Below are 27,208 nucleotides of genomic sequence, written 5' to 3'. Positions count from 1 at the left end.
TAATTCGGGCTAAAATAGTTTCAGATGTTGTTCTCTGAAAAATATTTCAAGAAAAAAATAATTACTACTTATTCTGTGAAACTATATGATATCATATAGGTTTTGGAAGGGGTTATATAAGACTGCAACAAAAAGCTATAATAATATTATAAAATATTATAGTGCTTAGGAATTTGAGAATCAAACTCTCTTTCTTGCCAAATCTTTGAAGTGAAATGAAACATATAAGATATCTCACATTATACAGGACAAAACTCGAAAATAGATGTAGCAAAAAACATAGGATTTAATGAAAGATATAAAAGTATTTTTTCAAAAAAGTAAAAGGAGTACAGCCTATCATTATATGAAAGTAAAAGTGTTTTCTATATACAGGGCCTATATGTACTGGGGCCTTGACCACTATGAACATAAACCATATGAAAACAAAGTCGAGTTTCTATATTAATCTATCTTATTATATTCATTTGTAGGCAGCATATGTGTTAGCAAAAGGGGTAAAACCTGCTTTGGTATGATGAACTGATAGAATTTTCAACCTTTTATCAGATAAATTGACTCTCAGAATTCATGGTAAAAAGGTTGGCAACACAAATTGAAGATTCATCACATGCCACAGCCAAAATTGCTTTATTTGGCATCTCGATATGTCATTTTAATGATGTTTCATCTGCCCTAGACCTTGTATTTCTTCCACCATTTGAGTGCTTTTGCATCTTCCATAGATAATAAAATATGATCATTTTGTTAGAAACACCGGACACAATGAATTCTTCATAAATAATTAGCTTAATCATCATCATTTTCTGTCTCCAATTGAACATGTTGCAGTAAGAGCTGGGATGCCAGCCAGCCTTCTTGATCTACCTGTCTACCATGTTGCCGCTCCATGCCCCAGTTCTAAGCAAATTATCATTTCTCAAAGTATTCGGATGCCATGTCCCTCACAAGGAGCCAATTCTTCTTCTCGACACCAAATTCATGTAAAGACATCCAATCACTATGCTTCAGATTTCTTTCCTAAATATAATGTAGGTTGTTTACTTTAAGCTTCCATAGAAACAATTTTCGTATATCGAATATGGTTATTTAATCTAAAAAAACAACTTTCACTACAACAAATTGTACTTGTAGTTATAGTTTTTATTTATATATCACTCCAATTTTAACTACAGTAAATTCTATTTCTGTACTTAAAAATTGTGATAATAGATGCCATCGCCAAAAGGTGTAATTGTGATTTTTAAAAGCACAAGTAAAGGTCTAAAATATTAATACGGTGATTCAATTGCAGTAATATATATTTTTCCTCAATAAATAAAAATCATATTAATAATTCATATATCACTATGGATCGATAATTACAGTAATAGATACTTTTATCTTATGAATAAAAATCACAGTAATAATTTAGTTATTAACACGATTATTCACTTGCAATAATGGATATTTTTACCCTCCAAAGGAAAATCACAATCATAATTCACATATTTTTAATATTATTTAATTAAATAAATAGATACATTTATCTAATGAAAGATAACCACAATAATATACAAATTATCATAATATACCGACCACAATGATAGCTCACAATTCACAAAAAAGGATGACAGAACTCTTTCATCAACCAAATCAATTTATACAAAAATCACAGTACCAATATTTAAGTACATATAATGTTATATACAGATGCAAACAAACAACTTTTTCATTGAAAGTTTTGAGTAGCACAATATCAAAAAAATTATCAAAGAAATCTTTCATAGTGCTTCTCTCAAAGTCAGGCACAAGTGAATAATAATAATTAGATACATAAATATAAATATGAAATCATATAATAAAAGAAGTTTTTTAATTTTTTACCTATATTATCTATTCAAGAAGTTCTTTCATCCAGAAGGATTTGTAATTGAGTTCATATTTCTTCCATATCATGAGTTTTTTCAAGCTTTTTTTAGTAGTTAAACTTCTCATCTTTCTCATTCTCAACTGTGTGGCCATAAATCTTAAACAATGAGATATGATGCTACAAAATCTAAAGAAGATGGTTCTATACTATAACATCACACATATCCTAATGTCTATGGTCCTAATTCTTGAGAGACAATATCTTCACTTAATGGAATATCAGTTATTACAAGTTCAGGATGTTGTGCCTTAGGATGCTTCATTTGTTCCTACAATAAAAGTAAATATATTGTTAATAAAAAGGAAAATTAAACAAATAAAAACTCAAATAGTAATGAAAAGATCAAGTGATACATATAGTTTTTCTTGCTATATCCTCGTCCACTAGTATTTTATTATTTTTTTATAACTGATAATAAAAATATCATCTCTAGTTAATTTCTTTCCTAGCTTAGCTTCCTAACAAAATATAAAAGACAATATTATTTGTAAATCTAAAAATATATAAAATATTTATGAAAAATTTACTTACATTTTTATCAATAACCTGGCATAACTTTTTTCCCCCTAAAATATGTGGCATTTTTTTTGTTTTGACCTATTGACTTTATTTCTCTTGGTAAGATTATGAAAATATGTTTTAAATACCATAAAATTGACATAAAAAAATTGATGATATAAAAGTCAAAATTTACATACACAAAATGATACTAAAATGTTTAACTGAAATGAATTCAAGAGTATTATATACCTATCCTTTTTAAGAGTTTTAGTAAATAACAACACTAATCTACTGGCCTATATTGACTCTATCAGAAATATTTTTTAAATAATAAGACATGAACTTCGAGCTATCATAATGAATGGATTTTAAGTTACTCTCTCTGTTTCTCCATTTTGAATTAATTGATTATAATATCCACTTAACTACATCTTGACTATAAGGATAATGAAGCTTTGGTTACAAATTAATATTATAAATATCAATTAGTAAATAATTACTTAGGATTAAATAACTTAGGTTGTGGCAAGAATCTGATTCTTCCTGTGAGGTCGCTGATTGGGAGGCCGCCGGCGGTGAATTCGCTTCTGTAAGGGGCTCTTACCAGCGGGGTTTTACCGGCGGCAGCAGGGGTGGGTCAAAACTACAATAATAAAAAATGGTGACATGTTTTGATCCCAATAATAATTGTTTTAGTGATAACAATAATATTTGTCACCAAGTAAAATATCAATTGTCATAATCATAAGATTTTTGTTAGAAAATATAAAAAAATTATTTTAATTTCACGATTAATTTATAAATTTAATTTAATTATTAGTGATGATCTTTTAATGATAAATTATTTTCATCACTAATAATTTATTTTTGGAGATAATTCCATCAATAATCATCTTTTAATAATAAATATAAATGAATGTTGTGAAAAATTTTATGGTTAGTAATAAGGTTTTCTTATAGTTATGAAACGAACTAAGTGATGAATCATTTAATTTTCTCACGGCGATGGCTTTCGATGGTCACAATAATGTTAATGATAGTGATCCTTATGCCAATGTCATGGATGATATGTCGAGATTAAGATATAAAAATATAGAGAGAAAATACAAAAAAAAAAAACATAGCAAGAAATGCTGCTTTCCACATACTTTTCCCAACGGTTCATCAACAACTGTAGTCTTTGATTCATCTATTACTACAGTTTTAAAGCAATTAAAAGTATAAGTTAAAAACTTTCTAATTAAAATACCAGGAAAACGAGGTAACTACGTGATTCAACTCATGAACTGCTTTAATCGAGTGATCATAAATGCCAAAAGTTCATATATACTCTATCATCTCTCTTGTGAAGTTTTTGGGTGTTGTATTTGAGCATATCATGAGTTTGAATTATATATTAACCTTTTTTTATAGTATTTAATCAAAAATATTTATGCCTAAACTATTCTTCACTTGGGATTTATGCACACTAAAGCATATATTAGGCACTTTCCTAACAGTTTAAGTTTTTAGGATTTATGAACACGTGTTAGAGCTGGTCATGAGTTCAAATCCTTAATCTTTTTTTTCTTTTCTTAGTGTTTAATTAAAAATATTTTGTCAATTGTCATGTGAGTATAGACATGCCTAATACGAATCAAATCCTTTCAGCCGAAGAACATATCGTTAAACTATAAATCTCTACTGTGGATGATCTCATTGGCAGAATCATAAGACGACAACACAGTGATCAGGAAAGATACATGCTAATGGATTCAGCAGGGGAAGGAGAAACAGATTGCAGCATTCATCACCAATCATGTCAAACACCGAGCGACTCAATATGCATAGTCATAAGAGAACTCGGAGATACCGACCATGGCGCTCAGCACCTGAGACAAGAGGTAGAAAGCGCCGGCCAACAAGACGACGATGAGAACGGCAGTGATGGGGTTCTTCAGCAGCTCAATGATAGGCTGCGATATGGTGTAGATGGCTCCGGTGCTGACCGTGAGCGCGTACAGGACGTACCGCCGGACGTTGTCCCAGAACTCCTCCATCAGAGGGCCTTCGGGCCCCAGGGCCAGAGCCTGGCGCTGCGGGTCGATCCCCATGAGAAGAAGCGCGAGGCCGAGAGAAGCGCCACCGAGGAGCAACCACCTCGGGAGCTCAGCGTCAGGGATGGTTTCCGCTTTCTCCTTTTCCACGGGTGTCGGGGCCTCGGATTTGACGGTGGCTGCTGTTGGTGCGTGATTGAGGGGTGATGAGTTCGATTGGAGCTTTGAAGGTGGTGGTGGTGGTGGTGATGGTGGTGTAGGGGATCGAACGGGGCGGTGGCCATTCATCGAGATGCGAAGGTGAGGCTTGAGGTGGAGGACGCAGTTCATGGTTGGAACTGGTGACCAAACATAGAGGATAAGACTCGAGGCATGGTTAACACCTCTACATGAGTGGGTGGCCGTGTCTTTTTCTGAGGTGGGTCATGTATTGTCAAAGTGTCAACATTCGATCAAAGTCCTACAATCAATAAAACCACAAATTAATTTGTGCATATTCACAATATTGGAGAAGAATGATTGCATGAGTTCATCATCAAATTTCTTGGAATCAAAATCACTAGCCTTTGTAGTGACATCAATATTGCATATGCTGTAGCAACAGCAGCTCTCCACCGGAATAGGACTCTGTCTCGTTCGTCAGTTGGACCCTTCCGAAACTCCTCTTATAGCCCCAAAGGTCTCTTCTTCTCCTTCCCTTGTTAAAGTATTTGTCTCTATTGAAGTGGTGCAGTCTGAGGATGCTCGACTAATGTTGGCGATGGTATGATTCGTAGTCATCCTTTGGAGCTTTACAAGCCTCCATCTTGGTCAAGCCTATCCGGAAAGGTCAAAGGCTTGGATTTGTGTAAGGCAGATGGAAAGCTAGACGGAAAGATTCAGAAAATTGGAGAAAGTTCAAAGCTCATTCTGGAGCTTTGAACAAATCTGTATGAAAAATTCTTAAGCATCTCCTATGAGTTTCTTCAGAAAATTCTTTTGAAAATATAGAAAGTATCACCGGAGATAAAGATTATAGACTTAGCCGTATAATTATATTTTAAATTTAATCAATTCTGATAGAGGGATCTTGGTTTGTAAAAAAGCAAGCTCTAACACTTGATTTTATAGAGAAAAAGTTTTTGTCCCTATAATTATTTGGAATCGTTTTTATTGGGTTAGGTCACTCTAACGTGGAGAGAGCCCGACAATAAATATTTTGGCCCATGTACTTTAACCCATTAAGATTACATTTTGAGACACTCATGATATACAACTCAATTTCATTACAACCACTGTAGAGAGAGAATTTTTTTAGATTTTTTTAAAATTCATTCAGCCATTTTTCTCCGGCGATTGGATGGTGAGATTTTTATTAAATCATATTGATTTTTAGTGAAGATATTCTAGGCTTAGTGATCTTCATTCTGAATGGTAGAGATCTGGTTTAGAGGTCTTATTTATAAGGTTTCGGCTTCTTAAATAGCAATTGTTCACTGATTGTTTTGTTACCAATTAGTTTACTTCGATTCTTTGCTGGGTAGTATTCAGCCGTTGGATTTGGCTAAAATTTTATCAGCAAGTATAAGGCTTCTGGTTGCTTCAATGAAGATTATGTTGCTAGTTTTTTTACTTCGAATAGTTTTATCTTATTCAGCATTTGGACTGTCATTTATGGTTCGATTCGGTTAATTTTTGGTGAGCATATTCTAGACTAGAATTTCTTTAATATGTATAGTGGAGATTGCATTTATATGTAGTAAATATTTTCTGAAACTTAACATTAACTATCCTATGTGATTTCTATCTTTGTTTGATGGGTATTTGAGATGTGAGTTTTGAATTTGTTGTAGAATAAATTCATTTGTAGATCTTTATTGTTGTGAATAATATTTTTATAGTGGATAGTTTGATTTGGACTAAGAGAAGTCCTGGAGTTTTTATCCTTCATATTGAAGGAGTTTTTTATGTAAAAAATTATCAATATTATTGTGTGCTTGATTGTGATTTAATTGTTGAGTAAGGGGGGGGGAGATTTTTTATAATTATTGTTAGTATCCGTATATATTTATATATATTTTCTAATAAAATGATATTAGAGCTGAGTTATTGCTGTTTTTTCACTACTTAGAATTATGGAGGCTAATTTAGGTAGAATGGTTTGTTTGGATGACACAAACTATCCAATTGGTTTGTTTGGATGACACAAACTATCACAATTGGAAAGGAAAGATGAGAGATCTTCTCTTTGTAAAAAAGCTATATTTATATGTGTTCTTACCTAAAAACTGGAGTCTAAAAATGATAAAGAGTGAGATTTTGTGCATCAATAAGTTTGTAGCTTTATTCAACAATGGGTAGAAGATAACGTCTTCAATCACATTATCAATGAGACAAGCAAATGTATTGTGGCAAAAACTTAAGACTTTGTATGCTTCAAGAACTACAATAATAAACTAATTTTGCTTAAATAAGCTATACGCTTGTAGTTTAAAGAAGGTAGCTCCATTTTTTATCACTTAGAATCAATTTCAAGGTTATTTTGATCAATTGTTTGGCATGGGTCTAATGTTTGAAGAAGAGGTACTTGGACTTTGGTTACTTAATATTCTATCTGATGATTGAGAGAGTTTTTAGGTATTTTTGGCAAACTCTGCTCTCAGTGGTACTCTGACAATGGAGTATGTGAAAAGTGATGTTTTGAATGAAGAAATAAGAAGAAGAACTCTGGATACATTTAAATGGCACTCAAAGATTTTGGTTACTGATAATAGGGGGAGAAGCTGTTGAATCTTAGATTTTGATGATAAAACTAATTGATAAGTATTTATGATTTAATCTATGTTTTGAGTGACGTAGGATGTTTCGATCAAGGAGAGACAATTAAAATAGGAAGAATCATGTTGGGTTGGAGAAACATGTCAGAAGATTGGATGTCCGGTCGAAGGATCGGTCGTCGTATCGACAGAAGGCTTCGGGCCATTGATTCGGGTATCGGGCCAAGAAAAGCGGATATTACTCCAAGGATATCGGAGTTGCGGAGGTCAATTAGCCGATTAGGTAATATGCCGTACGAGAGGACGATGTGCCGAAGAATTGGACGAAACATCGATAGACCAATGACATGCCGGACGACATGATTCATGCTTAGCAATAATTGTTTGGATCGAAGTATGTTTTTATGTATGTAGGATTAACTACAATAGTAAGGCATAAAGCAAAATGAAGTCCCGGAGTCAAGAACGCGATTTCGTTGGGAGTTTGAGAGTTCGTTGGAAGTCCAAACGTTCATCGGAAGTTCTACCGAAACCAACTGAGAAGTCTATGAGCTTGCCAAAGAAGCTCGTCGGAACTTGCCAAGAAGATCATTGTGAAGTCCAGGAGCTTGCCGAAGGTCCGCCAGAACATTATCGAGAGATCATCGGAAGTTCGCTGGAAGCTCACCAGAAGAAATCGAACTTATCTTGCTTTGATTATGTCTTAGGAATCGTAGTTAGCACATAATTAGAGAGTTAGGATTGGGAGGTAATCTCATCAACTCTATTAGGGGCCAATTGGGTTTGAAGTTGGACTGATTTGGGCCGAATTCAAGGCCCAACCAGGGTGCTAAAACCCTAGCCGACGGTGGCACCGCCTGGGGAATAGCACCCCAAGATTTCTGGGCGGTGGTATCGCCAGCAGCAATGCTGCCAGTGGTGGTACTGCCCAGTACAGATCCTACGACGATAGTACCGCCCATGAACGACGATGGTTCCATCGCCTAGTACAAGATTCTTAAATGTTATTACTATGGTATGACAGGGCACATCAAGAAATATTATTTTGGGTAGAAAAAGAGAACAAAGATAAGGGCAACAACAAGCAAGATAAAAAGGTCAATGATCATGTTTCTATTATTTCTGATGACCTTACTACTATTTATTGTGCAGAGGACATCAACTTTACTAAGAACGAAACCAGTTAAGTCTTTGATAGTGGTGTTGCCTACCATATTACATCAAAGAAGGACTTCTTCACTTTTTATACTCTAAGTGATTTTGGAGTTCTGAAAATAGGCATTGGAACTATTTGTTTAGAGATTGATATTGGGACAAAGCTTATTCTTAAGAATGTCAAACATGCACCAGATGTTCTCAGTTGCACTTGATCTCTACGAGGAGGCTTGATGATAATGGTTATTGTGGCTCTTTTGATGATAATCAGTGAAAAATTACTAAAGGCTATATAATTATAGTTTGAGCAAAGAAATCTTATGGCTTGTATTGGTTGGAGGCTTCGGTCAATACTGATCATGTTAATGCAGTTGAGAGTATTGACTCTTTAGATTTATGGTACAAAAGATTAAGTCACATCAGTGCAAAAGGGCTTGATTGTCTAACTAAAAAGAATATGCTTTTAGGGTTGAAAGGTGAAAATCTAGGTGTGTTCATTATTTAGCTGGGAAATAGAAAAAGGTTTCTTTCAACCATCATATTCCTTCTAAGAAAACTGAGCTATTTGAATTGGTATACGATATTTATGGATCTTTGAAGGTAAGGTCATTTAGTTATGCACTTTACTTTGTGATATTTATTGATGATCATTTTATACCGGTGAGACTAGAAAGAAGAGAAAAATAGAAAAATTCCTTAAGAAGGCTAAGGGCAACAACAGACCGGGTAAAGCAAATGTTGCTAAGAAGGACTCGACGAAGGGTAAAGATTAGTGCTTCTATTGCGGCAAAGATGGGCATTAGAAGAGGAACTACATAGAATACCTTACAGAGAGGGCGAAACAGAAGCTTCGAGAAGCTTCAGGTACATTCATGATCAATCTCCATTTGTTAGACTCTTATAATAACATATGAGTATTGGATACCGGTAGTGCTTATCATATTTGTAATTCATTATAGGTTCTGACATGACTTAAGAGATTGGCGAGAGGCGAGATGGATCTCAAGATGGGTAATGAAACAAAAGTTGCTATAGTAGTTGTTGGCGAGGTCATCCTACATTTGCTTGATGGAGTTATTATTACATTGGATACATGTTATTTTGTTCTTTTTATTATCAAAAATATTATTTCCATTTATGTTTGACAATTAGTGGATATAAATTAGTTTTTGAGAATAATAGTTATTCAATAATATTAGATGATAAGATTATCATAAAAGGAACATTGTATAATGGTTTGTTTATACTAGACACTGCTTCATATATCATAAATATAAGTGTATCTAAGAGAAAATGAGATAAGGTGAACAGTGCATACCTGTGTGGTATTGTAGGTTAGGTTACATCCATTAGGGAATGATTCAAAAGTTGCTAAAGGATAAATATCTAAATCTATTCGACTATGAGCCATATGCAACTTACGAGCCTTGCCTTTGTGAAAAACTGACCAACTCTCCTTTTAGTGGAACGAGAGAAAGAGTCGCTAAGCTGTTGGAACTCATACATAGTGATGTATGTGGACCCATGTCAACTTACGTCATAGGTGGTTACTAATATTTTATTACTTTTATTGATGATTTCTCAAGGTGTGGATATGTGTACTTGATGAAGTACAAGTCCGAGGCCTTTGAGAAATTTAGAGAGTATAAGAATAAAATGGAGAACCAGATTGGAAAGAGTGTCAAGACTCTTCGATCAGATCGAGGAGGTGAGTACTTGAGTATAGAGTTCACCTAGTTCCTTAAGGATTATGAGATCCTATCCCAAGAAGGGGCAGCCCATTCTTGATTATATGGTGCGCGCGAGGAAGAGTTTTGAGTAGCGATTTGAGGAGCATCTTCACAGCCCCTGCAATGTGGATCACCATTAGAGGGGAGGATAGTTGATCTTTTTCATCCTCTCCCATATATCTGTAGGCTTTCAGGGATATATGATCTCCCTAGATAATTCTGTTATACTTAGTTTTTCGATTTTACAGGTTTTTATGCACTAACTTTTGTATGACAACGAAACCATCTTTTATATAGGAATTTTAGGATTTTATTTTTCTATTCTTCAGTTGTGCATGTGATGTCGTCCCAGATTTCTCAATAACTTCATCCAAGACTATTCTACTAGTTTTCTATTTTGAATAATTTCATCTCATTTAGCATTTGGACTATCATTTGTGGTTTGATTTGACTGATTTTTGGTGAGCATGTTCTAGACTAGTGTTTCTTTAATCTGAATGGCAAAGATTGCATTTAGATGCCGCAAATACTTTCTAAAATTTAACATTAGTTACCATTTGTGATTTCTATCTTTGTTTCACGAGTATTTGAGTTGTGGGTTTTGAATTTATTATAGAACAAATTCGTTTGTGAATCTTTATTACTATGAATAATAATTTCATAGTGGAGATTTTGATTTGGACCAAGAGAGGTCCTATGATTTCTATCATTCACATTATGTTTTCGACATAAAAAAATATCGATATTCTTGTGTGTTTGATTGTGATTTAATTGTTCATTACTCATATACTCTAGTGTTCCTAACATATTCATATGAGTGGGAGAAAAATTTTTGATAATTAATTGTCTATATCCACATATATTTTTATCCATTTTTTTCCAACAATTCTTTACAAGTTAGCTAAATTAGTGAAAAGACCCTTTACGCCGGATAATATTACTTTCCGTGGGGAAAATACATGTAAATCCGTGTACCTATGAATATATCTAAAACTCTTCCTCAAGGATTATGGAGAATGATTAGTTTTACTAATTTTTTTCAGTCCATTGTTTATGAGAACATACTAAATTTTTACTTCTATCATGGAAGAGTAGGTCATAAGATATTTACATGCTAAAATAGGATGAAATAAGAGAATCCGAGATACAATGAGAGAAGGTTAGGATTCTGATAATAAGGTGGAAGTTAAAGATGAAACTATATAGATCATAGGTAAGGGTCCAAAGAAAGCCTCAGTATGGTCAAATCGAATTGATTCCATGACCAAAATGAAATGAGATAATAAGAGTCCGGGAGTGGGCAGATCTCACTCGACCACATTGTATAGGCCAAGCCCAATTAGAGGGTTTATGGGGTATTTTCAATGAAGACATGAGTCGGAGGGAATTGCAATGGACCCAAATAGTGATTTACTTATTAGGTCAAATCTTGTATTAAGCTTTCAAAGGGCTATTTAGCAGTTGCAGGTTGTCACCACCTGTAGTAGAAGGGCGGGGTTCCAAGACATGCAACGTCAATGTTAATGTCTCTTTGCTTAGGATACAAGGAAAGAAGTGATGGTGTGGGATGCTCTCATCATCTTTATCATTTCTCTACCCTTATCCATCTAAACTCAGAGATGTAGGTTTACAAGAAAAAGCAGAATAAGTGTTTTGGAGAATCACTCAACTGAGATGGAGCCCGAGTTTGTTCCGGAGGAAGATGACCTTGGTGGACGTGAGTCATCTATAGCCAAGAACATAAAGCTTGGAATAAGATTGAAGCATTAATCCTTTTTATTTTTCTTAAACATCATATTAAGAAAAAAAATAGTATTTTGCAAAGGGATAGGGTTTAAAAACCCAATGATCCCGAGCCTCATGTTCTAGAGATTGAATCTTCTAATCTGATTTTATAAATTTCTTATCTTAGAATTATAAGGGGGTGACCAAAAAGGATTGTTTGGCTCAACTTAAATACTTAATCAAGGAGCATAATCTTACTGTAATCGCTTTGTTGGAGACTCATTTTCAGAAAGAGGGGAGTGTATAACTTTTAAAGAAGCTTGAAAGACATTGATTGAGTGGTTTTGTTGAGACAGAGGGGAGATTGGGAGGATCTTACTAGGCTGGGACAAGGAGCGTATGTAGGCAAGAACAATCAATAGAGACAAACAATTCTTAAACATAGTATTCAACTCCATAAGTTTTTTTTTTTTTATCATTACTATAATTTATGTAAGTATATATCATGTTTTACAAAAGAATATTTAGAATATTCTTACATCTTATGAATTCATTGAGGTGCCTTAATTGTTTATAGTGATATGAATACGATTTCTCATCCTAAAGATAAATTAGGAGGAAAGCTATTTTCTTTTTCTAAATTTGTTATGAATTTTAGAAACTTTATTTTTAATGTCAAAATAATTTATCTTAATTTTCAAAGACTCGTATTCAAGAATCTCTGCTAGATTAGATCATGTTCGCTAATTTGATATGTTTAACCATACAGTGTTTATAGTAAGAAAAGGAGTAAAATATTTAGGTTTGATTATTATTGGACTAATAACCATCATCTTAGGAATATAGTTAAATATATTTGGAACAATCCTTATAATACTAAGTGTCACCGTGATCAGATGCATAGTAACCTTAATACTCTTAGGAGATTCATTGACAAATGAAATAAATTAGAGGCTAGCTTAGAGCATAATATCGGGAAGACTTATAAAGAGATTAAGGTTTAAGTCTTAGGATAACCTTTCGGGATATTTGAAAAGGCTGATAAAACTTTGATTTATTTTTATAAGAAAATTTTAACCCTTAATCGTTAACTTCATTAGTGATGCATTAAGGCTAAGATTTAATGGGTTGGGGAAGGTGATCTTAAGACTAATTTTTTTTTCCAATTGGGTGGGTGGGAACAAGATAGGGTGAGAATTCTCCCTCCAAATGTAGCTTGTGGTTATTACTAGTTCAACATAAAGAGCAGGATTCAGATGATATGGTGACCACCCAGATTTGATAACAATGATGATCCTAGAAGATAATATTTTACTCAAATTATGGAATATTATCTCGAGCCTAACTTACTATAAAAGCATATTAATTTACTGTTATCCAAGTCAATTACTATTCATCTATGACTCTACTTTTCACTTTGGCTCTAACTTAAGTATTGAAGGGACCAGATCAAATACCCTATTTGACTTTAGTCTTCTTATATATTAATTCTCAAGCAAGCACTTGAGTCATCTTCTTAGTTATTTTTTGACTCCTATACATATAGCACAGAATCAAGTTGATTGACAAAGGTGTCATCGACACCCATAGCATTGGGTGGAAAGGGGATAGATATTGTTAACTATTTTATATTATTAGTTATATATCAAATGGGAGACTTAATAAGAGTCATTAGAATATTCTTTTGGAAAAAACTACCAATAAGATTTAGAGATGATATAAAGGATACTTAACTCAATAACTTAAGCTAAAAAGTTTATTCTTATTAATTCTATTCTTAAGCTAAAAGATTTATCCTTATTTTGTTTATTCTTAAAACAAAATAACTTGCCATAAGGATTTTTTAAGATGTTGGGATTAGGGACCTAAAGATAATTATGAAACTAGTTGGGGTAAAAGAACTTACCCATTCTCAATAATGAAGATAAGTTATGGGTGAAGGTTTTTACTACAGAATATGGTAATTGGCACCCTTTGAATCCTTATCCTAAAACTTCAGGATCCAGATCTATTTTCATCAGAACCTTTGAGAATATTAGGAAAGGGTTTAAAAAATTGATTGAAAATGTTTGATGCTCGGATATCAAACATATCTTTTAATAAATGACCTATCTTTTTGTCAATGTACATGGTATGATGAGGTTGAATTGAGTTGCCAATTCGTTTGTGGGTTATGAATGGAAATTGCTATCTCCTTGATGTTGTGTTCCATCATCCTTTCAGAGATAAAATCCTGAAGATCCAACAAAATCCTCGAGCTCTTGAGCAAGACAGATGGGTCTGGACCCCCTCGACAAATGGGCAAGCTTTAGCTGTTTGCCAAAAGAACAAGTACGAGGCTTGGGTGCCCTCCCAAAGTTGAAGTTTTCCCACGAAGGCTCTTGTGGAAGCGATTGCCAACCTCGGAATTGTTTGCGAAAATTCATAGATCACAAATAGAAGTGTGTCCAGTTTGTAGAGTTGCTAGAAGATTACCGGAGTTGGTGGAGCATAATTTCAATTCGAAGTTTCAAATGTTTGACTTCTGGCACCAAGGAGAGCATGGATGAATGAATGAAGGATCAAATTTACCCAGACATTGGCTTGGTCGTTGCGTAGTTCCATAGGAACTTTCCTGTGGATGCATTGGCTCAAAAAACAAAGGGGTCGTATTTCGCCACCATCTGAGCTGCCTGTCTTCCATCGCTACAAGGTGATGGCCTATACAAATGATTTTTGTCAAACCCAGACGCTTATCCTATAGAGGAGGATGAGAAGATTATTATCGGTGATGGCTCATTCTTGTTTTCATCTTTTACTGTAGGCTTTGGTTATTTTGTACAAGATAAGTAGGGAGTGGTCATCGCTACGGGATGTGGTAATTGTGTGGCCAATGGGCCCAAGTAGGCCAAGTGCAAGGCGATTGAGCTGTCTTATCTGCTGCTTTCAACACAATAGGTTGTTTTCTTACCCACGAAAAAGGGAAAAAGAAGAGAGAAACAGGAAGATGATGATGATATCTGCTGCTTTCAACATCACTGTTAACCCACAGCACACCCTGGAATTAACCATTTGTTAGCAGAAACCAGCAGCATAATAATGTAGGAAAACAGAAGTGACTCTAATAGCTTCAGGAGGAAGCAAGAAAAGAGATCGAATGACAATTACGAGACAGCCAATTACACTGTTAAAGATCCATCCACCTTCCATTCCTATTATGTCTCGGCAGCTTCCTCTTTGTGTACTCCGTTTTGGATGCCTGGCAAATTTGCATCTCCATGGGCCAAACTATGCACTGAATTGCCTTGAACAACTTTCTCATTTGTCGCTGAAGAATTCTTGTAGCTCTCTTCAGATTCCTCTGGCTTGGCAACTGTGTTGTCCTTCTCTATCGGTTCCTGTGTTTCTAGCTCAACTGTATTAGTTCGTCCATCGACTGAATGCGTGGAAGTCGTTTGATTTTGTGACGCCGTGACATTATTTGCATCCCACTTTGCTGTCAGGTTGGCCTTAGCTGCAACCCCATCTATGGATACTGCAGTAGAATTCTTCAGAAAATTGATCTGATTTGTCGAAAAAGAGGTCGAATTTGTCTGCGATCGAACTACATTGCCCGTCATGTTTGTTGAGTGTCTCTCGCTGTCTGTTTGGTTGTTGATGACACTCATGATAATTAGATCAGGCTGCTGCTGCTTCTTGTGAGTTTCAGATTCGCCGCCGGTGGTCGTTTTTTGGGGAGACACAACTCTCGTGAAGACAGTGTTGTTATGTGAAGGCTCACTTCCTCGTGGAATGGCAGTCGAATCATTTCCTGTTGAATCATCAAGCTGAGTGAGAGCACTTGAATCTTCATCTTGAATCTCTCCATCTTTTGTCTCTGTTCTCTGTGATCCAGGCTCATCCAGGTTCCTCGATCCTCCATCTTCAGATTCCGACACTGGCTCGTTCGCTTGAGGCACATGAGCCACAGCACTGGATGCATCATCGCCCTTAAAACTCCTCTCCCGTGCCTCCTGCAACCCTTCTTCATGCTCTACTTGTTGGGTGATATGGACCACCTCACTGGAAGCATCATCACCTCTAAAACTCATCTCTCGAGCCTTGTGCGACGCCTCTTCATGATCTCGATCTTGAAGACCATCCACTCCCTTTGTTCGATCCTCCTTGTTCCCTTCTTCATGAGCAGCAGTAACTTCTTCTCCATGCTCAGACTCCCTCTGGGATCCCTCTTGATCTTTTCCGTCTATCTCGTGATCTCCAGCACCGCTTTCCTCTTCATCACCGGCTTCTTCACGCCTGACTTCATGCTCTACCTTCTCATCATCTTCTTCCTCGATCTGTGACTCACGTATAGGTTCTGTCTCGACCGTGTGCGGGAGATACTTCCTACCAAAACTTGCGAGGTCAAGTCGCTTCTCCCCGCCCTTGAATGAGAGCTTTGACACCCTTTCCTCGTATGCCTTCTTCTTGTCGTGAGAGTGCTTCATCTGATAGAGCAACCAGACGCAGATGGCAACCAAGAGGCAGACGTGAAGAACATTCTTCGTCTTGAAGCCCCCTTTTCCTCTCTGGTTCCTACTGGACACCTGCCTCAGCATGGTGCTTCTCCTCCGCAAGATCTCTCAACCTTGGAGTGCCTGTCCACAGGGAGAAAGAATGACCTCAGGACCAGAGCATTGCATCTGATGCGATGATGGAACGTGGGATGATAATGATGTGAGCATCAAATACCAAAGGTGCACAATTCTTCTTTGGCTTTCAAGCACAAAATCATCTCAAGTTCATAAAGCAAACAAACATGAATAACCCAAAACATTTGTCTCTTTGTTCCACTGACTGAAGATCTCCAGTATACATATGAGAGGAAACAAAAAAGAAGAAGAAAAACACCTAAAAATGAGAAAGGGAAGGGGGGAAGAAAGGAAAATTTTCTCTTATTTCGAAATCAGATAAAATCCAAAGTTTCCACGGAGAAAATCCTTCCTATATGTAACATTAAAACCCAAAGAGAAGCAAGAACATACGAACCTCAATGAGGTAGTCTCAGGTCTTCTGCTGCTGCTGCTGTAGACAGAGAAGAGAGGAGAGGATTTAATGAGGGTTGCTGTAGTCAGAGGTTACACATCTGTTTAAAAGAAGAAAAAAAAAGGGTTACACATCCGATCCGTCTCTCGGAAAGGGAGGATGTTGCAGGAAGTGTGTCAATGTTTAGCTTCTGGAGGGATCAGATCTAAGATCACACAGATGGAAAGAGACAGACTGGGACAAGACTGGCCTAACTCACCTTTGTGGACGTTGACATCCACCAGACTTGGATGGGGTGCAGGTGGGGTCTGTTTATGGCAAACCAAATTAGTGGATCCATCCCAAATCTGAACGAAACTGTTTCCAAATCTGTCTTTAATTGTCTTAATCTTCTTAAAGATTATAGTTGATTAGATGTTTGTCAGATTTCTTTCACAAAAGCCTCTGAAGAACACCCGATGTACTGTTTGAAATAATTACCATGGTAAAATAATCATTACAACAACACATTTGCGTACTGTTTGGAACAATAAAGTTAAGGAGAATGACCATCTGAAAGCAATTCAGTGCTTCAAGTTAAATCTGACCGTTTTATTGGACAGCAGCAAGGAAAGGCCCATTTCCTGGTGATGCAATGGACTCAAATGGATCAGCAATTCTCTAACAAATCAAACTCCATTGACACGGCAACGTATCAATGGGCTTCTTTCCAATCACATCAACACAGAGTCTCGCAAGGCGTGACACGAAATGCTAGCTGAGACAAAAGGCTTATCATGAACAGAGAGACTTGTTTTGGGAAATGAGCTTCGGAATCTTTTGTGGCACACTAAATTAAGCTTGCCAAGAGCATATGTTGACCTGAACCCATCACGGACCAACTTGGGAATGTCCTCCGGTCAACAGTGGACTCGACGTGCGAGGATTAGACAAGTACAAAGCATGGATGATCCAGCAAGGTCGGACAACCTCGCGCACTGAGACATGCAGATTTTTTATGGACACAGTTGAGATGGACGTTTTTATATATACATCAAATATTGGGTAATTTATGAAAGAAATCCCCTCATAATCACCTTTTGTAGGAAAGCACTTCTCTGTTGAATGGTTTTTTTTTCATGAATTGACATATATACCCTTAGTTTTGCTAGTTGATATAGTTAGGTTGCAAACAAATCTAATAGGATTTTTTTTAGTTAAACAAAACTAGTTTGGTACGAATTCATAATGAATAGGTTCAAATCAAAATTTCTAAACCCCTAACTTAACTTTCCTCCTCCATTTTTTATCTCTCTTATTTTTTTTAAAGAGCGTCTACTCCGATAGGGAGCCCTCTCACCTGAAGCATTCATATTAAGTAGAGGAACCTCCCTTATCCTATAGGTGCCCTTCCTAGCTAGGGGTATCTCGCTTATGTGAGATGTCCCTATCAAATAGGAGAATCTCTTTTTACTCTTAGGTATCATTTTTAAGTTAGGATAACTCATTTATCGGTACACGAGAACGGGCAAGTAATCAACAATGACTCTAATATAATGTTAGAGGGTTTTTTTTTTTTTTTTCATGTTTGCATATAATTCGGATGGCACATCATCCAACATAGTAAACAAAATACATGTTTACTTTTATAATGTGCTCAAGCTATTTTTGCTTTTATATATTTTTTCTTTTGGAGTATAATTTAGGATGGTACTCAATGAAATTAATCTTTAAATTTTTTTGTTTAATATAGCTTTGAATCTCGAATTTTGATTATAAAATCAATTGATAAAGTTAAGATCTAATGAGCTTTTGAACGAAGTAGGATTAATTTTGATCATAAAAATATAAATCGATTAAAGCAGAAGAATTGGATCGGAATGGATCATGATAGCGATTGGATGTCGGGCTAGAGGATTGGTCAATGTGCCGGAAGATGCAATGAGTTCGAACATCAAGCCAGAAGGATCAGAAATTGCATTAAGAAGATCGGATGTTGCGGAAGGTCAACATATCGGTGGATCGAGCAATATATCGAAAGAGAGGACGATAACGCTGAAGGTTTGGACGAAGTGTCGGATGAACCAATTAGATACCGAACAACGTAGGATTCATGTTTGTAATCATTTTGTCTTGATCGAAGTAGTTTAGGTTTTAATTAAGTTGATTTTAGGTATAATAATGTTAATTTGATTAGGGGCCCATTGAGCTTGAATTAGACTTATTAGAAGGCCAATTCAATGGCTTGAAGTTAGGCCAAGCGATGGCACTACTAAGCCAAGCAATGACACCACTAAGCCTGAGTTGGAAAGTATAAAATATATTTTTTCGAAAAACTCGGTTCCATGTTAGCGGTGGTACTACCTAGTACAAGCCATGGTATCGCCAATACCCCAAAAACCTAGGAATTTAACTTTTTACCTTTATTTTTAAGTTATTTGGGGCATACAAAATGTCACTCATTCTTACTTGAGATAGCAAGAAAAAGAGTAGAAAGAGAAACAAATTCTTGAGAAAAAAAAGTATGTAAACTCTTTTAAGTTGTTGAGTATCTTTCTCCTTAGTCTTAGAAGTCTTTTAAGAGAGGAGTGAGGTCTAATTGTAAAAGAAAGATATAAAGGTTCTCTTCTGAGCTTATGAAAAGGAGAAAGAGTTGTAACAAGGGTAATTGATCTACTAGTCATATGTGCTCAGCAAGTTGAGTGATGGCACGTGTGACTTGATGCACAGTCTTTTTGCTTATTACATTTTGGTATTTATCACTTTATATTGACTATTATATAACTTTATATCACTTTATATCACTTTTTGCTTATTATATATATATATATATATATATATATATATATATATATATATATATATTGTGATGTCCTTGGACCTATGCAATATGAATCAGAACGTAATGAGATCACAATAATGAGACCAATTCACCTTTAAACATATATCCTAAATAATTCCAATCATAGGTTACTCAAGAGGGATATCAAGATAACCTGACAGACTAGTGTGTTGTATACCCATCCATATGATGGATGTAGTTGGTCTCATAACTGCTCGTGTGGGGACACTAGGGATACAGTACAGGTGCTCATTGGAGAATGAGTTCACTGATTGATCCGCTTAAGGAATGCTGGATGGTTGATGATGCCTTATTGTCAAACAGCGATTCCATAGTCCTAGTGATGTATTTAGTCCTTAGACTTGAGACACCAAGGATGTCCTATATGAGTACTCCATTTTTTGATACCGGACTTATAGTTTTGTATGTCCCAGATCTAATATAGTTGGTCATCGGGAGTGACAATCACCCTTACGAGGGCTATTGAGTGTCGATAGAGGTGTTGAATCTCAGATTTTGATGATGAAACTAATTGATTATATTTATATGTTTAACTGCATTTTGAGTAATGCAGGTCTACTCGATCAGGATTAGACAGTTGATGCAGGACGAATTGACGTTGCGCCGGCGGAGATCACGTTAGGATATTAGACGGTAGAAGGCTTCGGACGTTGGGCATCGGGCTAAGGAGAGCGGAATTGCGCCAAGGATATCGGGGTTGCGGAGGTCAACCGTCGATTGGGCAATAAGCCGCAAGAGAGGACGATGCGCTGAAGAATCGGACGAAGCGCCAACCAATGACGTGCCGGGCAACAGAATGTCAATTCGCGTTGCAATAATTGTCTAGATCGGAGTAGAGTTTTGGCTTATGTGTGCAGGATTAACTACGATAACGATGAAGACATAAAGCGAAACAAAGTGCCGGAGTCAAGCGCGAAGGATTCGTTAGGAGTTCAAGAGTTCGACTGAAGTCCGAAGGTTCGTTGGGAATGTTGCCGGAACTAGCTGAGAATGAGTAGGGAGCTTGCCGAAGGGTTTTTCGAAAGCTCACCGGAAGGTTCGTGGGAAGTTCACGGAGCTCACTGAGAAAGATCAGAGCTTGCCGAAGAAGCTCGTTGGAACTCGCCAAGATCAAATCGTGAAGTCTAGGAGCTTGCCGGGAGTCCGCATAATGGTTTCTAAGAGTTCGCCGGATGCTCGCCGGAAGAAGTCTTGACTTGCAGACTTTGTAATAGCTTAGGAAATGTCTTTAAATTCGTAGTTAACACGTTAATTAGGGTTAGGATTATGTGTTAATCCTATAACCCAAGTAGGGGCCAATTGGGCCCAAGTTCGGACTGGTTTGGGCCAAGTTTGAAGCCCAACCAGTGAGCTAAAATAGTGTAGGCGGTGGCATCGCCAGACTAGGCGATGGCACTGCTCAGAACCTAAGGATCAGGCGGTGGTACCGCTGGACTGGGCGGTAGCACCGCCTAGCACCCGAGAGGTCGGGCGGTGGCACCGCCAGCCTCGGGAACCCAAGAGAATTTAAAATTTGGAGCCCAAATTTGAATTCTCTTGGGGCCTATAAATACCCCTCAATTCTCAGCAGAGAACACAACCTTTGAGAAGCAAGAGATTGAGATAAAAGTCTTAGCAAAGTCTTTAGCAAGTTTTTGTTTTCAATAGCTTGAGTGTTCACCTCCATCTTTCTCTTTGAAAATTTGTAAGAGTGTGAACCACTTGTAAAAGGTTGTAAGAGGGGTATTTGTCCTTCCCCTTCAAAGTGATTTACTAGTGAAAGTTGGGAGCCTTATTGAAGAAGGCTTCCTAAGTGGATGTAGGTCATTTTGACCGAACCACTTTAAATTGGTGCGTTCCTTGAATGTGTGAGTTCTTACTTTTCTGAAACCATTAGTTACATAGCAACAAGCTTTCGGTTTTCATCTTCTTACTTTACTCGAGCAACTTTCTCCAAGTCATTGACGAATTGAAATCTCTACGCATTTACGAAATCATTTTTAAACTTACGAGTTTTAATCCACTGCACTAATTCAGCCCCCCTCTTAGTGCCGCTCCGATCCTAACAAGAGGATCATCTACTCTCGGTGTCATAAGAGAAATATCTCATATATTTTTGCTCAGACAAATCTCTGGCTAAGGTCATTCAGATTGAGAGAGAAAGAGTTCTCTAGGAGAATCCGATTAGAGCGAGACTCGAGTAGAAACTATATGGGTCTGATAACACCATACTCGATATATGGTCTTTGGGATATTAGATGGATGAGGGACTATAAGTACATGGTAATTGAGGATAGACAGGTCCAATGGATTGGATTCTCCTGTACTGTTTGGGGACTACGACGTAGTGGCCTAGTATGTCCGTAGTCGATGAGTCGAGTGAATTATTATAGAGATAATAATTCACTGAGTTAGAAGAAGTTCTGACAGGTATGACTCACGACTAGCTCGATATTGGGCCTAGAGGGTCATACACATATGATAGACATTGTGATAAGTAGAGGTTCGGATATGAGATATCTTCTGGAGCCACTATCTTATTGGATATCCAATAAGCCAATGAATTATTGGATCCTCTGGATGAGATCCAATAAAAGCCCATGATAGATTATTGGATAGAGATCCACTAATCTAAGAGGCTTGGGTAATTGGATGCAGATCCAATACCCAATAAGGGAGGATCCATTAGGGTTTGACAAGGGACCTCTATAAATAGGAGGTATTCAGTGGTTCATAGGCTAGAGTCTTTACTTGCCTCTCCTATTCTCCTCCCCCTCTCCACCTCAGAGAAGGCCTGGAGTTTTGAGGAGCGTCATCATAGCCCTGCTGTATGGATCACCGCTAGAGAGAAGGACGCTTGACCTCATTCATCCTCTCCTAAAGATCTGCAGGGATTCAGGGATATGCGATCTTCTTAGATAACACAAACTTTTTTTTATGCAATTTTAAGTTTCGTGAATTTTTGTGCACTAATCTTCGTAGGACGACGAACAACTTAGGGAATTTGAGATTTTATTTTTGTTCTTTCATTGTGTATGTGATGTCACCCCTAGATTTCCCAATAGTGGTATCAGAACTAGGTTGTTCGTGCAAAAGATTGATTATAAATTATGTGTGAACATTGTGCTTTAGTCCCTACTAGTTCCTTTTCATAGTTCATAATGAATTTTAATATGAACAAGCTTGAGGTGACTCTCTTAGAGCTCCTTAATATGTTGAGGGAGGTAGAGAGCACTATCAAAAGGGAGAAGCCAGTTCTCTACACTGGTGAGACCAGAAAGAAATGGAAAGCAAAAAAGTTCCTTAAGAAGGGCAAGGGCAAGGGTAGACCAGGTAAAGCAAAGGTTACTAAGAAATACCCGACAAAGAACAAAGGTCAGTGCTTCCACTATGGCAAAGATGGGTACTGGAAGAGGAACTGCAAAGAGTACCTTGTAGAGAGGGCGAAACAGAAGCTTGGAGAAGCTTCAGGTACATTCATGATCAGTCTCCATTTGTCAGACACTTATGATAACACATGGGTATTAGATACCGATATTACTTATCACATATGCAATTTGTTATAGATTTTGACAAAGCCGAGGAGATTGATGAGAGGAATATTGCATAATAATTTGTTTATGCTAGACACTATTCCACATATCATGAATGTAGGTGTGTCCAAAATGAAATGAGATGAGGTGAACAATACATACCTTTGGCATTATAGACTAGGTCACATCCATGAGGGAAGGATTGAAAAGTTGCTAAAGGAGGGATATCTAGATCTATTCGACTATGAGTCATATACAACTTGCGAGCCTTGCCTTTGCGGAAAACTGACCAACTCTCCATTTAGTGGAACTGGAGTGTAGAGCCATTGAGCTATTGGAACCCATACATAGTGATGTATATGGACTCATATCAACTCATGTCATTGGTGGTTACTCCTACTTTATTACCTTTACTGATCATTTCTCAAGGTATGAATATGTATACTTAATGAAATACAAGTCCGAGGCCTTTAAGAAATTTAGAGAGTATAAAAATGAAGTGGAAGAACTAGACTGGAAAGAGTATCAAGACTCTTCGATCAGATCGAGGAGGTAAGTACTTGAGTACAGAGTTCACCTAGTTCCTCATGGACCATAGGATTCTATCCTAATGGACACCTCCTTATACACCTTAGTTATGTGTCTAAAAGGAAGAATTGTATGTTGTTAGACATGGTAAGGTCTATGATGAGTTTCGTTGACCTACCCATCTCATTCTGGGAATATGCCCTAGAGACCGTAGCTTACCTTCTGAATAAAGTTCTAACTAAGTTGGTAGTGTCTATACTATATGAGATATGGAAAGGAAAGAAGTCTAATCTTAAGGTTGTTAAGATTTGGGGTTGTCCTACCCACGTTAAAAAATATAACTTCGATAAGTTGGAATCATGGATGGAGTAGTACAAGTTCGTGGGATACCCTAAGGAAACTTGTGGATATTATTTCTATCATCTCGTGGACCAAAAGGTCTTTATAGTTAAGAGAGCGATGTTCCTTGAGAAGGAACAAATTCTTGGCGGAAACAATGGGAGAATGATAGAGTTGAGCAAGGTTGAAGAACCTAGCTCAAGTACCACTCTACAACCTGAATCTGTTTAGGTACATAATATACAAGTTCTAACTTTACGTAGGTCCGGCAGAGTATCCTATCCTCCTTAGAGATATATGAGACATATTAGAGGAGAGAATGCTGAGGATATTGATCCTCAAACCTACGAGGAAGCTATTATGATTATAGACTCCAGGAAGTGGAAATAAACTATGAATTTTGAGATAGATTCCATGAACTCCAATAAGGTTTAAAACCTAGTTGATGTGCCCGAGGGTATTGTACCTATCAGTTGTAAGTGGATCTTTAAGAAAAAGATCAGAGTAGATGGAAAGGTAGAGACCTATAAAGCAAGGCTAGTGGCTAAGGGGTATCATCAAAGACAAAGTGTTGACTATGACAAAACCTTCTCACCCGTAGCAATACTAAAATTCATCCAAATTCTATTGGCTATTGCTGCACACTATGATTATGAGATCTGGCAGATGGATGTGAAAATCGCATTCCTCAATAGGAACCTCGAGGAGGAGGTGTATATGATACAACTTGAGGGATTCATGTCCAAGGTCTGCCTAGATAAGATGTGCAGGTTGCTTAGATCCATTTATGGACTAAACCAAGCTTCCCGAAGTTAGAACATAAGATTTGATGAGGCAATTAGATCTTATGACTTCGTTAAGAACAAAGATGAGCCTTGTGTATATAGGAAGGCAAGTGGGAGTGCTATCACCTTTTTGGTATCATGAGAGGAATATCACATATGTTCTTGCTCAAACAAATCCCTTACCAAGGTCATTCAGATTGAGAGAGAAAGAGTACTCCAGGAGAATTCAATTAGAGCAAGACTCGAGTAGAAACCATATGGGTCTAACAACACCATACCCGGTATACAATCTCTAGGATATTAGATGGATGAGGGACTATAGGTACACGGTAATTGAGAATAGACATGTCCAATAGATTAGATTCCCCTGTATCGTTTAGGGACTACGGCGTAGTGGCATAGTATGTCCGTAGTCGATAAGTCAAGTGAATTATTATGGAGATAATAATTCACTAAGCCAAAAGGAGTTCTGACAGGTATGACTCATGGACAACTCGATATTGGGCCTAGAGGGTCACACACATATGGTAGGCATTGTGATGAGTAGAGGTTTGAATATGAGATATCCTCCGGAGCCCCTATCTTATTGGATATCCAATAAGCCCTTGAATTATTGGATCCTATGGATAAGATCCAATAAAAGCCTATGATAGATTATTGGATAGAGATCCACTAATCTAAGAGACTTGGGTAATTATATGCGGATCCAATACCCAAGAGGGGAGGATCCATTAGGGTTTGACAAGGGACCTCTATAAATAGGAGAGATTCAGTGGTTCATAGGCTAGAGCCTTTGATTGCCTCTCCTATTCTCCTCCCCCTCTTCACCTCAAAGTAGGCTTGAAGTTTTGAGGAGCATCATCGCAGCCATGCTGTGTGGTTCACCACTAGAGAGGAGGACACTTGACCTCCTTCATCCTCTCCTAAAGATTTGTAGGGATTCAAGGATATACGATCTCCCTATGTAACACAAACTTTCTTTTACGCATTTTTAAGTTTCATGGATTTTTGCACACTAATCTTAGCATCGAGAGTGAACGTAGATCAGGATAATCGAACCGCTATAAATCTAGTTTGTATTTCTTTTGTGCATTTTATTCTAATTGCTTAATGATTTAGTTGCTCACTACTTTCACTCACATTCCAAGTTAAATGAATTTTCGATGCGGGTTTTATCCAACGAGTTTTCAAATCATAATTTTTCAAAAGCATTAATTTATCCCTCGCCATTTTAGTACCTTTATGGTCCTAATAGTTAGTATCAGAGCCAAGTTCTCTTGATAGATTTAATACCCAAGAGAGATTAAATAGCTTTTGTCGATAATTAAGAGGGTCACTTTATCACTCATCTTTATATGTTCAATGGGACGGACTACAATATTAGAAAAAATGAATGAGAATTTTCTTATTTTTTATAGATTCTAATTTATGGAATGTCGTTGAATTTGATTTTTAAAAACCCTCTAAACCAAAGGATGAATGGAATAATTTTGAGAAGGAAATATTTTTATTAAATGCTAAAGCTACGAATGATTTATTTTGTACTTTGGACAATAATAAGTTTAATCGTATTTCAACTCGTGAAATTGCACATGATATTTGGCACACACTTGAAGTTACTCAACAAAGCACAAATAGAGTTAAAGAATCTAAGATTAATTTTTTGGTACATAGTTTTGAATTATTTGGAATGAAACCAAGCGAAATCATTAGTGTCATGTAAACCAATTTTACGGATGTTATCAATAGTTTGAAAGCTCTTGGTAAATGTTTTACTAATCTTGAACTTATTAATGAAGTTCTAAGATCCCTTCCAAAAAATTAGGATATAAAGGTAACTGTAATTCAACAAGCAAATGACAAACAAATTTCCTCTTGAAGAACTCCTAGGATCAATGACCTATGAAATGACTTATAAGATATATGATTAATATAAGAATAAACTTTCAAAGAACGGAAAATATATTACACTTAGAATCAAAGAAGGTTATTGGAGCAAAAACTCAAGTGATAATGATGACTTTAAACTCCTCGTAAGAAAATTTAAAAAGTTCATAAAAAAAGAATATAAGAATAAAAATGAACTTAAAAAAGACATAATAACTTATTAAGAATAGAAAAAGCTAGGGCACTTCAAAAGTGATTGTCCACAATTGAAGAAGAAGATACTTGCACAAAAGAAGAAGACAACACTCAAGGCGACTTAGGACGAATCAAGTACATCAGAAGATGAAGAGCAAACTAATGAAGACAATGTGGCGAACTACGCTTTGATGTCTCTCGACGATGAGGTATGTGACTCACCTAAAATATCTTTACATTACAATGAATTATTTGATGCATTTCATGATTTGTATGATGAATTTAAATTAATTGATAAGAA

At 36.6% G+C, this 27,208-nt stretch overlaps 2 protein-coding genes across 3 annotated transcripts; both read right to left on the bottom strand.

Moving 5' to 3' along the window:
- Positions 1–4,139: 4,139 nt before the first annotated feature.
- LOC135641661 (uncharacterized) lies at positions 4,140–4,811 on the bottom strand. Its single transcript, XM_065157225.1, has one exon. It carries the CDS (start codon positions 4,777–4,779, stop codon positions 4,231–4,233), a length of 549 nt encoding a protein of 182 aa, XP_065013297.1. The 5' UTR covers positions 4,780–4,811; the 3' UTR covers positions 4,140–4,230.
- Positions 4,812–14,738: 9,927 nt separating this feature from the next.
- On the bottom strand, positions 14,739–17,068 carry LOC135640442 (acidic leucine-rich nuclear phosphoprotein 32-related protein-like). Of its 2 annotated transcripts, XM_065154882.1 has the most exons (3): positions 16,950–16,968; positions 16,823–16,858; positions 14,739–16,431 (listed from the first exon to the last, which is right to left on the bottom strand). In XM_065154882.1, the coding sequence occupies exon 3, from the start codon at positions 16,390–16,392 to the stop codon at positions 15,010–15,012; it is 1,383 nt and encodes a 460-aa protein (XP_065010954.1). In that variant the 5' UTR covers positions 16,393–16,431; positions 16,823–16,858; positions 16,950–16,968; the 3' UTR covers positions 14,739–15,009. The 2 variants fall into 2 exon arrangements, with proteins under 2 accessions (XP_065010954.1, XP_065010953.1); XM_065154881.1 differs by having other exon boundaries at positions 16,823–17,068.
- Positions 17,069–27,208: the final 10,140 nt, after the last annotated feature.

This window comes from Musa acuminata, chromosome BXJ3-6 (assembly GCF_036884655.1).
Source record: "Musa acuminata AAA Group cultivar baxijiao chromosome BXJ3-6, Cavendish_Baxijiao_AAA, whole genome shotgun sequence".
Taxonomy (NCBI): Eukaryota; Viridiplantae; Streptophyta; class Magnoliopsida; order Zingiberales; family Musaceae; genus Musa; species Musa acuminata.
Note: the sequence above shows the minus strand (reverse complement) of the source record. Positions and strands in the feature narration are given on the sequence as shown.

Bases quoted from the DNA above. Each gene is read 5' to 3' on its own strand.
- LOC135640442 (XM_065154881.1), bottom strand. From the start codon at position 16,392: ATGCTGAGGCAGGTGTCCAGTAGGAACCAGAGAGGAAAAGGGGGCTTC.
- LOC135641661 (XM_065157225.1), bottom strand. From the start codon at position 4,779: ATGAACTGCGTCCTCCACCTCAAGCCTCACCTTCGCATCTCGATGAAT.